General features: G+C 47.4%; 1 protein-coding gene across 2 annotated transcripts in view; it reads right to left on the minus strand.

Moving 5' to 3' along the window:
• The window catches only part of GTF3C1 (general transcription factor IIIC subunit 1), an 88848-nt gene that overhangs the window by 53014 nt on the left and 20424 nt on the right, over nt 1–15410 (minus strand). For both annotated transcript variants that reach the window (XM_008959898.4, XM_008959899.5), the window contains exon 6: nt 14408–14531. In XM_008959898.4, the coding sequence (XP_008958146.2) occupies nt 14408–14531 (124 nt within the window). The remainder of the gene's footprint in view (nt 1–14407; nt 14532–15410) is intronic.

A 15410-nucleotide genomic window follows, 5' to 3' on the forward strand; every position in this document is an offset into this window, starting at 1 on the left:
CCTGAAGCCTCTGCTTCTGCTGTCTCCCCGCCGGGGCTCCTGCCGTCCCTCTTGGCTCTGCCCTGTGCTCCAGGCCCCTGCCCTGCCCTCTCCTGCAATCCCTCTCTTTCAGAATGGGAGGCTTAAGCAATCAGGAGGGGAAGTATGGGGACAAGGAGACTCTCGGGACTGTGGACATGAGCAAGAACTATCTGAAGGCTCGGGCACTGGGACAGGGTCACAGTGCCAGGCTCCCTTTCTAAAAGCAGCACCTGTAGCAGCTGGTGGTCAACACACCCAGCACACAGGAAGACAAGACCACCATGCCATTCCCCCCTAGACTGTCCTCTAGACAAGCCCCTCCCAACCCCCATCCCACCATGCTGCTCACATGAGCAACCTATGGCTCCTAATAACACTACGACCATTTATCCATTACTACATCCTGGATGCTGTCCTAGGCTCCCTGTGTGCGCTATGAACTGACCCTCACCATGGCCTGAGGAGGTAAGGGTGATCATTCCAGTCCCACATGAGAACACTAAGGAGCCAAGGAATTCACACAAACAAATGCCCCTTTGCCAGTGAGAAGGTGGCATTTACCAGGCAGTCTGGCTCTGGAGCCCAGGCTCTAAACCTTTGGTTTAGACGCCCCTGATTCAAAACGTCCCTGTGACTGAGAATAGAAGAGCGGCGCGGCGCCAGGGACGCTGGCTTCTGCCTGCAGCAGCACGACACAGCACTTGGGGGAGTCAGACCTGAGGCGCCCTCAGCCAGTGGCCCAGCGCCATTTCTTCTCCTTTTAAGCTTCCTTAAGAGGCTAATTGGCTAGGAAAAGATACACAGGACAGCTCTCAAAATAAACATGGGTGGAAGGCAAGAAACGGTACTAGTAAACTCATGACTCAGTGGGCAAAAAAGAGAAAAAGCCTCATAGTCTTCAAAGCTTCTGATCTTAGCTGAGCAGTGGCTCATGCCTGTAATCCCAGCACTTTGGGAGGCCGAGGTGGGCAGATCATTTGAGGTCAGGAGTTTGAGACCAGCCTGGGCAACAGAGCAAGACTTCATTTCCATAACAAATACAAAAAATTAGCTATAGGCGTTGGAGGTGTGCATCTGTAGTCCCAGCTACTCGGAAGGCTGAAGCAGGAGGACTGCTTGAGCCCAGAAGTTTGAGGTTGCAGTGAGCTATGATCACACCACTGCACTCCAGCCTGGGCAAGAGTGAGACTCTGTTTCAAACAAAACAAAACACAACAAAAAAAAAAACAAAAAAAACCCCTTCTTCTCCCCACCAAGTTGGTTCACCGTCCTCACCTCTCTACTAGTGGAGCAACTGACATCCATCCCATCACAGCCTCCAACAACTGGCACAACTACCTCCTGAATAAACGTTCGGAGGGAAGGTAGGGGTGAACTTGGGCTCCAGAGCCAGGCAGAGAAGTGTTTCCATCTCAAGTTCCATAGCTCCCCATGTCTGTGACTTTGGGGAAATTACCAAGTATGACTCTTTGTTTTCCGATCTGCAAAATGGGATGACAGTGTTCTCTGTCTCACGGGGTTAATGTTAGCATGGCTGAGACAGCATCTGTACAGAGGCTGGAATGGAGCAATCCCTCAACATGACCACCCAGCACTTGCTGGGAGCCAGGCACCATGCCAAGGGCGGTACATGAATTAACCCATAAAATCCCACAACCCCAAGGCAGGCAGGCCCCTGTAAGCTCCATTTCACAGATGCGGAAGCTAAGGCACTTGCTCAAAGTGATGGCGCTATGTAGTGGCAGAGCTAGGATGTCAGTGAGCGCAGGCTGCCAGCCTGCAGTGGATGCACTTGGCCAGTAGGGGAGTTATTCTGAATAGTACCACCAGCACCTAGCACAGGGGAGAGGCATTACAAACATCAGTGGCATTCAAGGTGGCGGGCCCCCCCTTATTGTGGGATAAGCCCCAAAGCTGCCCTCTGGTCACGATGGCTTGACTCCTAGAGACTCGTGTGAAGGCGCCCCCCTGCTCTGGTTCTCAGCATGAGGCTCAGTTGTTGGCCATGGAGGCTGAGGGCGATGCCAGAGGACTATGAGCTGTTCTGTGCAACAGAACAATAGGCATCATCAGCCCCAGGACCCACAAGGCACCCATGACCCAGAGTGGGTGCTGTGGGTGGGCCACAGCTGAGACTGGGCCCAGTGTGAGGCGGCTGTGCTTCCAGGCCTGGAGTGACTCTCCGGATATTTTGGCCATGGGATCTGCGGCTCTGCCTGCCCCACAGGGCATAGCTGATTTCTCTGCTGTGAATCCCAACTGCTCTGACTCTCTTCTGTATCCGCCCAGCAAATAAGCCCTGTTTTATTTACCCAAGCTGTGTCTGGCTCTGCTCTTTCACAACATGCCAATCACAGACACATTTTCCTTTCCCCATGCCATCACATATATATATATTTTTTTTTTTCTTTTGAGACAAAGTCTCGCTTTGTCGCCCAGCCTGGAGTGTAGCAGCACAATCACTGCAGCCTCGAACTCCAGGGCTCACATGGTCCTCCCACCTCACCTCCGAGTAGCTGGGACTACAGACATACACCACCATGCTCGGATCTTTTTTTTATTTGTTGTAGAGACGGGATCTTGCTATGTCACCTAGGCTGGTCTAGAACTTCTGGCCTCAAGTGACATTCTTACCCTGGCCTCCCAAAGTAGAGGGTTATAGTCATGGGTCACCAAGCTAAGCCTGGTGCACATCTTTCCTTTGGAAAACCTTGTGCTGGAGAGGCAGCCCAGCACTGTGGTGGGGAAGCCAGACTCTCTGCCACAGAGCTGGCTGTGAGCCCTGCTGCTGTGTCGGGTGGGCCTGGACAAGGTGGCTGACCTCCCTCAGCCTCAAGTGTCTTGCCTGAAAACTAGGGCTGGTGACAGTGTTTAGCCTTGTGGGGAGAACGGTAAGAGATTAGGCAGGTAAACAACGGAACAGTGTAGTGTGTGCCTTGTGATTCCAAGTGACCATCTGGAAGGAGTTCCACCAGCCCTGTGTGCCTTTCCCACAGTTCTAGAGTTTTACCAGGCTCAGAATTTCAGTTTTTATTATTAAAATCCCTCTGGCTCCTATTTGCCTTTTTGAAGGTGCCTGTTCCAGACTACAAGTCAGCTAAAGCCAAAAGCCACAGGGGCAGAGCAAGACCCGAATAAGCGCACGTCATCCAGGGTGAGCGAGGCCTACTGCCCCATTTAAGCTGCCACCTCAGTGACCAGCAATTCCCCTGGGAGGAACTGGGGACTTGGCTAATGGCAACTCCTGGTCCCTGGACACAGGGCTTTCTTCCCAGGAACAAAAGGCAGGTGAGATACAACCAGCACCCGCTCACAGGCACGAGGAGTTTCAGGCATTTTAAAGACATGGCATGCCAATATTAGCAGTCCAACACAAAGGAATCACATAGATCTTTTGTGTCCAGGATCCAAGATGGACTTCATTCAGACATTCTGAAGACCCAGAAGAGAAAAAGAGAAGGAGTGACTCCTTAAGGAGCACCTAGTATGAGCCAGCCATTGTGTTCGGTGTTTTCGGAAGTGATTTTACTTACTCATCACGTGGCTTCTGCAAGTTATTATTGCCATTTTAAGAAAAAGAAAACTGACACTCAGAGTGGTCAAGTGATCTAACCGATGCCTTCCACACTAGGCCACCTGGCTAGGCTAGAATTTCAAATTTCCATCAGAAGCACGATTCATAGTAAAGGAAAAACCAGAGTAGCTGTGAGGCGGAACCAAGAGTCTGTGTTTCTCCCATTCCCAGTGAAAAATCCATCTGGCCCCCTGGCAAAATGGCGCTCTCAACTGTGATCAACCCAGGAAAGAAAAGCAAGTTGGGAACAAACGAACCCCACGGCAGCTTTCCTCTTTAAGGGTCACAAGCAATGGGAAAGTCCTACTGGTAAGCCAGGCAGACGTCACGTAAATTCAGTGTTACCTCCCCACCACCCCCGCCCAAGACACACACACACACACACACACACACACACACACACACACACACACACGCCTGGCCAGAGGCTGAAAGCACAGAATTCAGGGAACACTGAATGACGGAGGTGGGGTTGCTGCAGCACACACCCCAGGGCAATGGTGGTACAGGTTATATTATGGGCTCTGGAGTCAGTCTGTCTGGTGTTAGCCTGCCTCCAGTAGCCTTTGCTGGTTGTATAACTTGGCTGTGTAATATGGCCTCTAGGCCTGTTTCCTCAGCTATAAAATAGGGACAATAATAGTATCTTCCTCATAGAGTCCTTAGGACAGCGCCTGGCATGGAGGTAGTGCTCTGTAGATGTTTGCTACTGCTTTTACAACTCTGATCGTTACTACAACCTTGGAAATGCACAGCTTTGGAGGATCAAGTGTCATACCCAGTCACCTGGGCTGAAAATACCAGAGAGTGCTTGGGGCCTTTAATTCGATTTGATTCCACAACCATTTCTTCTGTGCTGGGCCCAGAACACGTACAGATGAAAGAGACAGGCTTCCTGCCCCTACAAAAGGTTGTGTGTGTGAGAGAGGCCGGCGGGCAGCATAGGAAGGACAATGTGCTCAGGCTTCACATGCCTGGGTTTGAATTCTGGCTCAGCCATGGGGAAGCTCCTTACCTCTCTGAGCCTCAAGTTCTTCATGGGTAAAATGAGGGTAATTCTAACAGCATGCCTAGAATAAGCTGGTAGTAAGGACTAAATTAATGAATGCATTCAAGGGCCCTAGCGTAACACTTGAGGCAAATTAGGCACTCAACGCATGCTCTCTGGTTGGCTGACTACTAGCAGACTAGCAGGGCCAGCCAGCCATGCTGGGAAATGTGCTATAACACCCTCAGGACCCCGCTTTAAGCATGCACAGAGTTTGGAAATGAGAAAGAGACAGGATGGGGCTAGCCAGGGGACAGCAGAGAGAGGAGGTGGCATTTGGGTGGGACAGTAAAGGATACTAAGAATTGTCTGATAAGGCAGAAGAAGACAGGTGTTCCAGGCAAAAGGAAGGGTATGAGCAAAGGCACTGAGGTGGAAAAGAAGGGGCCTACTGGGGAAGGGGAGGGGAGAGGGCAGGAATGAAGGTGAGGATACGGAGAAAGGTAGCTGTGGAAGGTTTCTATGCCAACCATAGCATATTTTCTTGTTTATTTTGTAGGCATGATGTTTGGGACTGAGTGGAAGCTATTTCTGCAGTGGACATGGAAGCTGGCTTGGAGGGAGGGAGGCCTGGAAGGGAGTCCAGATCTGCAGACCCTCAGGCCCCAGGGAGCTGTCCTAGGCTGGTTTTACCTTTAGCCAGTGTCCCAGCCAGGCTCAGGCCCCAAGCACTCACCTACCCAACTTCCACTTCCTCCTGAGTTCAGCCCAGTCTCACATGGGAGGCAGCAGAGTAAGTAACCGATCCTCTATTCAAATCCCTGCACCAGCACTGCCCAGCTCTGTGACCTTGGGCAAGGGACTTGTGCCTCTGTTTTCTCATCAGTGAAATAAAGAAAAAGAAAGAGGGCAAGAGAAAAGAGAAAAGCAAAGAAAAGAAAAAAGAGAGAGACAGAAGGAAAGAAAGGAAAGAGAGAGAAAGAAAGAAAATACTACTGACAGGATTGCATGCTTAGAAGGACTAGAATGAAAGAAACAAGGCTGGACATAGAGGCTCACGCCCATAATCCCAGCACTTTGGGAGGACAAGACAGGAGGATCACTTGAGCCCAAGAGTTCGCGACTGGCATGGACAACAAGCAAGATCCCGTCTCTACAAAAAAAACAATTTTTAAAAAAAATTAGCTGGTGTGGTGGCACACCCCTGTAGTCCCACTACTTGGGAGGCTAAGGTGGGAGGATTGCTCAGCCTGCGAAGCTAAGGCTGCAGTGAGCCATGATCACAGCACTGCACTCTGGCCTGGGTGAGACAGAGTGAGACCTTGTGTTTGGTTTTGTTTTGTTTTGTTTTGTTGACATGGAGTCTCACTCTGTCACCCAGACTGGAGTGCAGTGGCGTGATCGGCTCACTGCAACCTCCACCTCCTGGGTTCAAGCGATTCTTCTGTCTCAGCTTCCTGAGTAGCTGGGATTACAGGCGTGCGCTAACACACCCGGCTAATTTTTTATTTTTAGTAGAGATGGGGTTTCACCATGTTGGCCAAGCTGGTCTCCAACTCCTGACCTCAAATGATCCACCTGCCTCGGCCTCCCAAAGTGCTGGGATTACAGGCATGAGCCACCATGCCCAGCCAGCCTTGCCTGGAATGTCATCTCGATGTTTTTTCTACTTCCCCCCACTCCAAGACTGACCACAAAATGGGATAACAATATGGCATCTCACCCAGTTCTTTCCTCTTCTTAGTGCCTCTAGACAAGCCCACAGGGTCTTAGGTTTTTCTCACTAATTGTACAAGGAAACAAGGGTACTGACAATAGTACACGTGGGGGTTTACAAGGGTTTAGAAAATTATATAAACGCTCTTGGTATACAGCTTCAGAGTCAATCACCTCCTTAAACCCTTGGGCTGAGTTAGTAGCTGACTTGAGGTCCCCAGTGCTTTTTTTGTTGTTGTTGAGATGGAGTTTTGCTCTGTCGCCCAGGCTGGAGAACAGAGGTGCGATCTCAGCTCACTGCAACCTCCGCCTCCCAGTTCAAGCGATTCTCCTGCCTCAGCCTCCCAAGTAGCTGGGATTACAGGCACCTGCCACCATGCCCAACTAATTTTTGTATTTTTAGCAGAGATGGGGTTTCACCATGTTGGCCAGGCTGATCTTGAACTCCTGACCTCAAGTGATCCACCCACCTGGGCCTGCCAAAGTGTTGGGATTAGAGGCCTAAGCCACAGCGCCCAGCCTCCCCAATGCTCTTAAAGCGTGATCAATAGATGGGAAGGGCTGGTGTCAACTGTGCAGTGCTAACAGCAGCAGCGAACCTCTCTTGAGGGCTCTGAGCCAGGTGCTATTTAAGGAGGCCACATCCGTCACTGAGAAACATCCAGTCCCTGCACTGGCCCCATGGATACCTCCGCTGCCAGGCCCTCACCCTGTACGGTCATTTCCTGTGCTCACAAGTTCTGGCACTTGCCTTCGACTCTTCCTAGCGCAGGGAGCATTCCCTTCTCAGCCTGTAAAGGCATCAGCTAGCTACACCTTAAAGAGGTCTTGCGAGAAAATCTTAGGGCCTCTCCCTCAGCGTGTGGCCAGTCACCCATCCTGTTCCAGCCTGCTTCTCTTCCCCAGTCCTCATGCTCCTCCTACCTGTCCCCAGTGTGCTCTTCTGAGAAACACATTTCCCTGCTGAGGGAGGCCAAAGGCTCCTGCTGTCTGCAGGACTGAGTGGCTGGTCCTTCCTGGGGGAGGTCAGCGGGGAAGAGGCCAGTTCCTGGCAAAGGGTGCTCCCCAGGTGTCTGGGTCCCCTCGAGAGAGCTGCCTAGGACTCAGCAAAAGTTACTCAGCCCACAAATTCACACCTTTGGGGCTCTTAACCCTGTTTAAAGTTCTGGCTTTCAACAGAGCTTCTGCCATATTAACATGTCTTTCTTTTATTTCTGTTATTCATTTTTTAAGCTAGTATTCTTTAATCACTTTTTAACTATTTTAACAATTTTCCCTCCAGCATAATCAATTTTCTAGGCTTTTAAAATTTCTGAAAATATTTTTCTGCTCTTTTTCTGTTCATGTTCACCTTTTATCCTTTTTGTTTTTCTAATCTTGATTCTTTTTAATTCCAGTTTTTTGGTTTCAAAGCTCCTTTAAACCTTTGTATTTATTTGTTGCATTTTAATCATTCTTCATATGGTTCATTTCTTTTCTCTTAGCTTGTATACATCAATCCTACTTTAACTTTTAAACTGTTCCTGTTGGCCATTTTAACTATCATAATTTAATTTGCTATACCTTGCTAGGTTTCTTGGATATTATTTACTTTTTAAAATTTTAATAGCTTTATTGAGATATAATTTGCATATCACACGATTCATCAATTTATCTGTACAAGTCAATGGTTTCTTACTACATTCACAGGCCTCTGCATCCATCACCAATCAATTCTAGAACATTCTCATCACCTCAAACCCTTTCTCACTCCTGTCTCCCTGCACCCCTCCCCTAAGCACTCACTAATCTACTTCCAGATTCCCCCATTATGGACTTTCCTATAAATGGAACCATACAGTCACGGCCTTTCATGACTGACCACGCCTTCCCCATCGAATGGTCTTGGCACCTTTGCCGAGAATCATTTGACCATAGATGTGTGATTTATTTCTGGACTCTCAGTTCTATTCGGTTATCTGTCTACCCTTGTGCCAGTATCACACTGTCTCCATTACTACTGCTTTGCAGTAAGTTTAAAAAGCAGGAAGTGTGAGTTCTCCTACTTTGTTCTTCTTTTTCGGGATTGTTTTAGCTCTCTGGGTCCCTTTGCATTCCCTGTGAATTTTAGCATCAGCCTGTTAATTTCTGTGGAGGAGTCAGTCGGGATTCTCACACGGACTGTGTGGAATCAGTAGATTCGTCTGGGGAGTATCACCTTCTGAATACTGTGAAGTCTTTGGATCCAGGAACCTGGGATGTTTTCCATTTACATAAATCTTAACTTCAGCAACATTTTGTAGTTTTCACAGTGTATATGTTTTGTACTTCTTTTGTTAAATATATTTCTAAGTTATTGTGAACAAAATTGTTTTCTTAATTTCATTTTCAGATTGTGCATGGTGGGTCTACAGAAACACAATGAATGGACTTCTGTATACCGATCTTCTGTCCTGAAATCTTACTGAACTTTTTTTTATAGAGTCACAGGGGCAACAGCTCTGAGGAGAGTCGATCTCATTCACAGCTACTTCACCCCACAGCCCTTTCAATGCTGAACTTGTGACAACCTGAAAAACCTAGCCAGTTGACCACCTCAGTCATTAGCCCCAGGGAGCACAATTTCTGTGAGTTGTTTCCAACTGTGATCATTTTCCGACAGACTGCTGAGTTAACTTCTACTTCTCTCCCTTTCTTTTCTCAGCACAATTTAATAAACACAGGATGACTGGTAAACACTTGAAGAAAATAATCCAAATTTGCAAAACAGATCAGTTCAGGGGGGCTGTTTACATTACCAAAGTTTTTTTGCTTTTTGCAAAACAGATCACTGAAGCCTTCTGTGCAGTGAAATATGCATTTGAAATAAGCCTAAATCCAAATTTGTTAAGGAGTTTTAAAAATAATTCATATACTAGATCCAGGTATATCTGTAAATTTAAATGAAATAATACATCATCTTTATTTATTATTTGAGCTTTGTCTCCTCCATAATGCCTTAGAGGGAAGGTTTTATGTTAATTTTGCAAACTGGAAAGACAAAGCTCAAGGCAAAAAAACCCTGAAAACTGCCTTCATCCCTTGCCTCCTGCGCATGGGAAGTAACTGAAGCGGCACTTAATTAAATTAAATTAAATTTGCTCAGCATCTGCTTAGCGCCTACTCTGTTCCAAGCAGACACTGTACAGCCTTTAAAAAGGACATAAAGCATGTAAAGCGTGTGGTCACCACCCTGAAGGAAGTCATGAGCTAGCTAGAAAGAACTTACACAGATGAGTAACTGGGCTACGGCGTGCCATGGAAGTGAGGGAAGGACTCACCATGAGCCCAGGTTTCCAGCCGCAGCAGCAGAGAGGTGGGCAACAGTATGGGCAAAGACATCATCCCTCCAGCAATCAGAATGGCTCCTTGTGCATGCATGTGACAATCTAAACATCCTGACCGTCATCATCTTGGTGCCTGCTGCCTTAATCCAGCACAAGGAGCCAAAACCACCACTGTCTGCGCTGTAAGTCATGCTAATCTTTCTTCTGGAAAGTCCTCTTGTCCCAGCCCCAGGCCTCAAGATGATGGAAACCACTCACTGGGCAATGGGTCCTACGCATGAACTTACTTTCAAGGGTCAGGCAAATGACATACCAGCAGGAAGCAGGCCGCAGGCTACACAGTGGGAAGCGGGTGTCTGTGGTGAAAGGGGAAGGTGAGCCCCTCCGAAATGGGGCAGCTCCCTCTGCCTAGCCAACTGCTAATAAAGGAATAAAGTTCAATGTTTCCTAATTGTATTTTTACAGGGAAGTTGACAGTCAGACTTTTTAGGTGAAACTTTCTGATTTTTAAATGCCGGCAACAAATTCAATACAAACAAACACTGTGAGCCAAATAAAACACACGGCTAGATTGGGCCTGTGTGTTATCAGCCTGTGGCCCTGCTCTATGTCTACTGTCACCTGTAAGTCTCACAATACCCTGGAAAGTGGGTACTATTACCCCCTAGATAATTCAGATGAGGAAACTGAGGTATACAGAGGTCAAATCACTTGCTGAAGGTCACCTTACCAGACAGTGATGGAACAAGAATTCTAACCCAGGGCTGTCTTACTCCCAAGTCCATTCAGGTGTGAGGTGTTAGTTTCAAGTTAGTTTGGTTAGTTTAAATTTCCAGGGACCTTAGGCTAGGGAGAAGCCTTTCTCTACAGTTGCCTGTCTAGCAAAAAAGGTTCTTTAAGGAACTAAGGTTCCTCCTTAGTTTCTCTTTACTTTAAATATAAATTACTTCTGTCTTTTCCTTAACACCTTTCTTCCAACAGGACAGAAAATAAAAATGATTAACAGCTCCACAGGCCATGAGTATTTAGGTATTCAGGCCATTAGACTTCAAAATCAAATACTGAGGGCTGAGTGCAGTGGCTCACGCCTGTAATCCCAGCACTTTGGGAGGCTGAGGCGGGCAGATCACCTGAGGTCAGGGGTTCAAGACCAGCCTGGCCAACATGGTAAAACCCCATCTCTACTAAAAATACAAAAATTAGCTGGGTGTGGTGGCGCACGCCTGTAATCTCTACTTGGGAGGCTGAGGCAGGAGAATCACTTGAACCCGGGAGGCAGAGGCTGCAGTGAGCCAAGATCATGCAACTGCACTCCAGCCTGGGCAATAGAGAGAAACTCTGTGTCAAAAAAAGAAAAGAAAGAAAAGAAAAGAAAGAAAAGAAAAGAAAAGAAAAGAAAAGAAAAGAAAAGGTCAAATACTGAGGAATCACCTAACAGTTAAGTCCCCAGGACACCTCTCAGTTCCATGAGCCTTTTTTCTTCCTTGCCACAGGACCCAACAATCTTTTCTGTTTTCCTCTCTACTTAAAGGCTGATGCTACCACACTTTTCCTCAAGGAGTTCCAGTCATTCAACCAATCACACATTTACTCAGCACTGAGAATGTGTTAAACACTAGGAACTCAAAGATGAGGTTTTGCTCCAGGAAGGTTTCCTAACCTCCCAGCTGTTCCTTCTTTGTTTATATACCTGTGGTATTGTAATTATCTGTGTGATACCATCTCCTCCACAAGACTTTTCTCAGACACAGGGAAGCCAGACAGGTGGCCAGTGCTTCCATTAACTAAGCTAGGAAATAAAGGAAGAGACAAGCTTCCCTAGATGGGCAGTTCACAGTCTCTTGACAAATACGCCTGCCTACCTTCTGCAGGGCACTGAGCCCCGCCCTGGGGGTCTGTGGGTCTGTCCTCATTCAGCACACACTCTCCTGAGGAGTGTGAATGAAGTCAGTCTCCACAGGCAACTTGCTATGCCCACAAAGTCAAGCACACAGGCTATAAGCAATCTTTTCTTGTACACCTTTTGGGTTTCCTTGGAATTAATAACTGCACTTTTTGCCATTTGCTTGGTTTTCTATGTGCATGTCACTAACTCTAAGGATTCTTTATTTTTCAGTTTCTCCTGCTCCCTACTTTATTTCAGTATCCTATGTCTGTTTTTCTTATGAGTTTTCCTGAAATATTCAGGGAGGCATTAAAATGCTGCCCAAAGCCCTGTGTTTTGGAAGTGGAGAGGAGGAAGGGAGAAGTTACCATCAGGTGGGCTTCCATGAACAGGGAGCTTGCAGGGGCTATTTTGTTGGGAAAACCCCCAAATTTCAGTATCTGGAGGATTTTTCTCATGGACTGGTCAGTTTCTTCAGAAAAAGAAGTCTCCAGCCTCTGGCCTAGGAAACTGTAAATCTGGCTGTCAGTGTTGGAAGAGCCAAATGGTTCTAGGAGCCCACGTTCCCCTTTGGGAAGCTACTAGAGGATGCACATCAAACGACAGACTAAAACAAGAGACGGCCAAGCTGGGAGCAGCAGCTGGGAAACTCTCACCTAGCAAGACTGTCACAGAGCCCTCATTTTTGGCACAGTGCCCAGTCTCCAGCTTGGTCTCATATCTTTGAGCCTAGAAACCCTCCAGCATGCTCTGTAGAGACAATGCCAGACTTCTGTCTCTGCGGGGAAGGGCCTCTTACAGGATTGCAACTTCTCACACAGACCATTAACCAATTCTCTTGTTTCTAGCCCTATCCATACTTATGCTTTCAAAGGCACCCAGTATCCCCAAGTTTTAGTTGATTTCAAGTTCTGAGGTGTCAGTTTTTGGCTATCACCCTTCACAGGCACTTAGCTTTCCCAGTCTGGTCAGTCAGTCGCCATTTGCCCATCTACCTTTGAGCACCCAAATGTCATCACCAGCTCTCCCTTTTGTCATTTCCTGTCCTGTATTCTTTGTAGTTGAGGGTTTACTCCTCTTATATCCCTTTTCATCACTATGGTGAAGTTTGGGTGGAGTGCATATAAATGCATATATTCCAACTATCACCTTTTACTGAGAACTCTGACCTGCAGCTTTTAAAATGATTCTGGTTAATCAGGAGGAGTAAAAAGGATGGGACAAAAATCAAGAACAGATAAAAATAACTGGACTTGGTGGCTCACGCCTATAATCCCAGCACTTTGGGAGGCCAAGGCAGGAGATCACTTGAGCCCAGGAGTTCAAGACCAGCCTGGGCATGATAGCAAGACTTCGTCTCTACTGAAAATAAAAAGAAATTAGCCCAGCATGGTAGGGTTTGCCTGTAGCCTCAGCTACTCATGAGGCTGAGGCAAGAGGATTAGCTTGAGCCTGGGAGATCAAGGCTGTGGTGAGCCATGGTTGTGCCACTGCACTCCAGCCTGGGAAATAAAGCGAGACCCTGTCTAGGAAAAAAATATAACGGAGGCTGGAATGCAATGGCGTGATCTCAGCTCACTGCAACCTCTGCCTCCCAGGTTCAAGCAATTCTCCTGCCTCAGCCTCCTGAGTAGCTGGGATTACAGGCGCGTGCCACCACACCTGGCTAATTTTTTGCACTTTTAGTAGAAATGGGGTTTCACCATGTTAGCCAGGCTGGTCTCCAACTCCAGACCTCAGGTGATCTGCCCACCTGAGCCTCCCAAAGTGCAGGGATTACAGGCGTGAGCCACCGTGCCCAGACTAAGGAAGGTTTTTAAAGTTTCATAGTATGCTCCTTAAGTTAACTTTCTTAGAAGGCTCAGATCCTACCTCTGCTGAGTACTGATTGTTTAACCTTCTGTAAGTTACTCAGCATCTCTTCACTTTAATTTTCTTACATATAAAATGGTGACAATGCCACCAACCTTACAGGGCTAGATAACGAGATCATGCAATACAGAGTAGGCGCTTCACAAAGGCAGGCTAAAGAATGATAAGTGGCTGGCAGTGGTAGCCCACGCCTGTAATCCCAGCACTTTGCAGGGCTGAGGCGGGTGGATCACTTGAGTCCAGGAGTTTGAGACCAGCCTGGGCAACACAGCGAGACTTTCTCGCTACAAAAAAATACAAAAATTAGTCGGGTTCGGTGAGGCTGAGGCAGGAGGATCGTTTGAGCCCAGGAAGTGGAGATTTCAGTGAGCTGAGATGATGCCACTGCACACCAGCCTGGGCAACAGAGAAAGACCCTGTCTCAAAAAAAAAAAAAAAAAGAGGCTAAGTGTGGTGGCTCACGCTTGTAATCCCAGGACTTTGGGAGGCCAAGGTGAGTGGATCACCTGAGGTCAGGAGTTCAAGACCAGCCTGGCCAGCATGGCGAAACCCTGTCTCTACTAAAAATACAAAAAATTAGCCAGGCATGGTGGCGGGCACCTGCAGTTCCAGCTACTCGGGAGGTTGAGGCAGGAGAATTGCTTGAACCCGAAAGGCAGAGGTTGTAGTGAGCAGAGATCGCACCACTGCACTATGGGCGACAAAAGCGAGACTGCCTCAAAAAAGCAAAGAAAAAAAAGAAAAAGAAGGAGACTAGAGTGGCTTAATATAAGGAGGAAAAGATGAACTTGTTTATTTGGGCACCTGATAAAACTATGATTTTGGAGGACACCACAGAGATGTTTGCTGGAAGTTTGTTCAGCAAACATTTTCTAGGCACTTTTTATATGGACAGTCCTGAGCCAGGCACTGAGGCGTAGAGTTAAATAAATATGTGAAATCATTATGCCACAAGGCAGAATGTGATCAGAGAGAGAGGCTGAAGCTTAGAAGACAGAAGTGAGAGCCAGCCAGCCAAGGGAACAGAAGCTGAGACTCTGCATTACCTTTCTTTGTCTTACAAGGTCCACATTCAGGGTGGATCTCTTGCAAGCGAAGAGACACCACCTTGGCTAGCCCGGCGTTCAGCATATACTGGTACAGACGCTTAAACGTCCTTTCGCACAGCGCCTGCCAAAACACAATTTAAAGGCTACTATTAGACACAGCAAGATGTCTGAAATGACTAGAAAGTCATGTAAATGAACACAAGTTCAGGACCTGAATTAATTGATTATCTTGAGGTACTAATGAGGAAAGCCTGCCAAGCTACCTTGTCAAGGGACCAAAACAAGGTCCAGAGCAGGATATAAACGATTCTATCTTTTGATTAGAGGGGGAAAGAGATTCGCTTCGCCAGATCCTGGAAGGGTGTGCAGGGGTGAGACTGAGGCAGGCAGGAGTGGAGGAGTGGAGACTGAAGACTTCATCTGATACCTTTTCATGTTGTTTTGATTTTTTAACCATGTAAGTGTATTACTAATACAAACACACACACACAGATACACACCCCTGTCCCCCATGGGCAGGAGAGAAAAAAAAGGGGAAAAAATAGGTTAAAAAATTTTACAGGCTGGGTGCAGTGGCTGACACCTGTAATCCCAGCACTTTGGGAGGCCGAGGCGGGCAGGTCACTTAAGGCCAGGAGTTTGGACCAGCCTGGCCAACATGGCGAAACCCCGTCTCTACTAAAAATACAAACATTAGCTGGGTGCGGTGGCATATGCCTGTAATCCTAGCTACTCAGGAGGTTGAGGGTGAGAACTGCTTGAACTGGGAGGCAGAGGTTGTAATGGGCCGAGATCGCACCACTGCACTCCAGCCTGGGTGACAGAGTGAGACTCTGTTTCAAAAAAAAAAAATTGTAAAAATTTAAATGTGGTCTGTGAAGTTACAACAGAATGATAATGGGTATTTCCATCTCATCACTCCTATTTTTGCAAGGCTGAAAACCAAAATGATCCTAGGAACATCTCCCCTGCAGGGGTGACCAACAGCAGCCTCCAGTGC

Source organism: Pan paniscus, chromosome 18 (genome assembly GCF_029289425.2).
Source record: "Pan paniscus chromosome 18, NHGRI_mPanPan1-v2.0_pri, whole genome shotgun sequence".
In the NCBI taxonomy this organism is placed as follows: domain Eukaryota; kingdom Metazoa; phylum Chordata; class Mammalia; order Primates; family Hominidae; genus Pan; species Pan paniscus.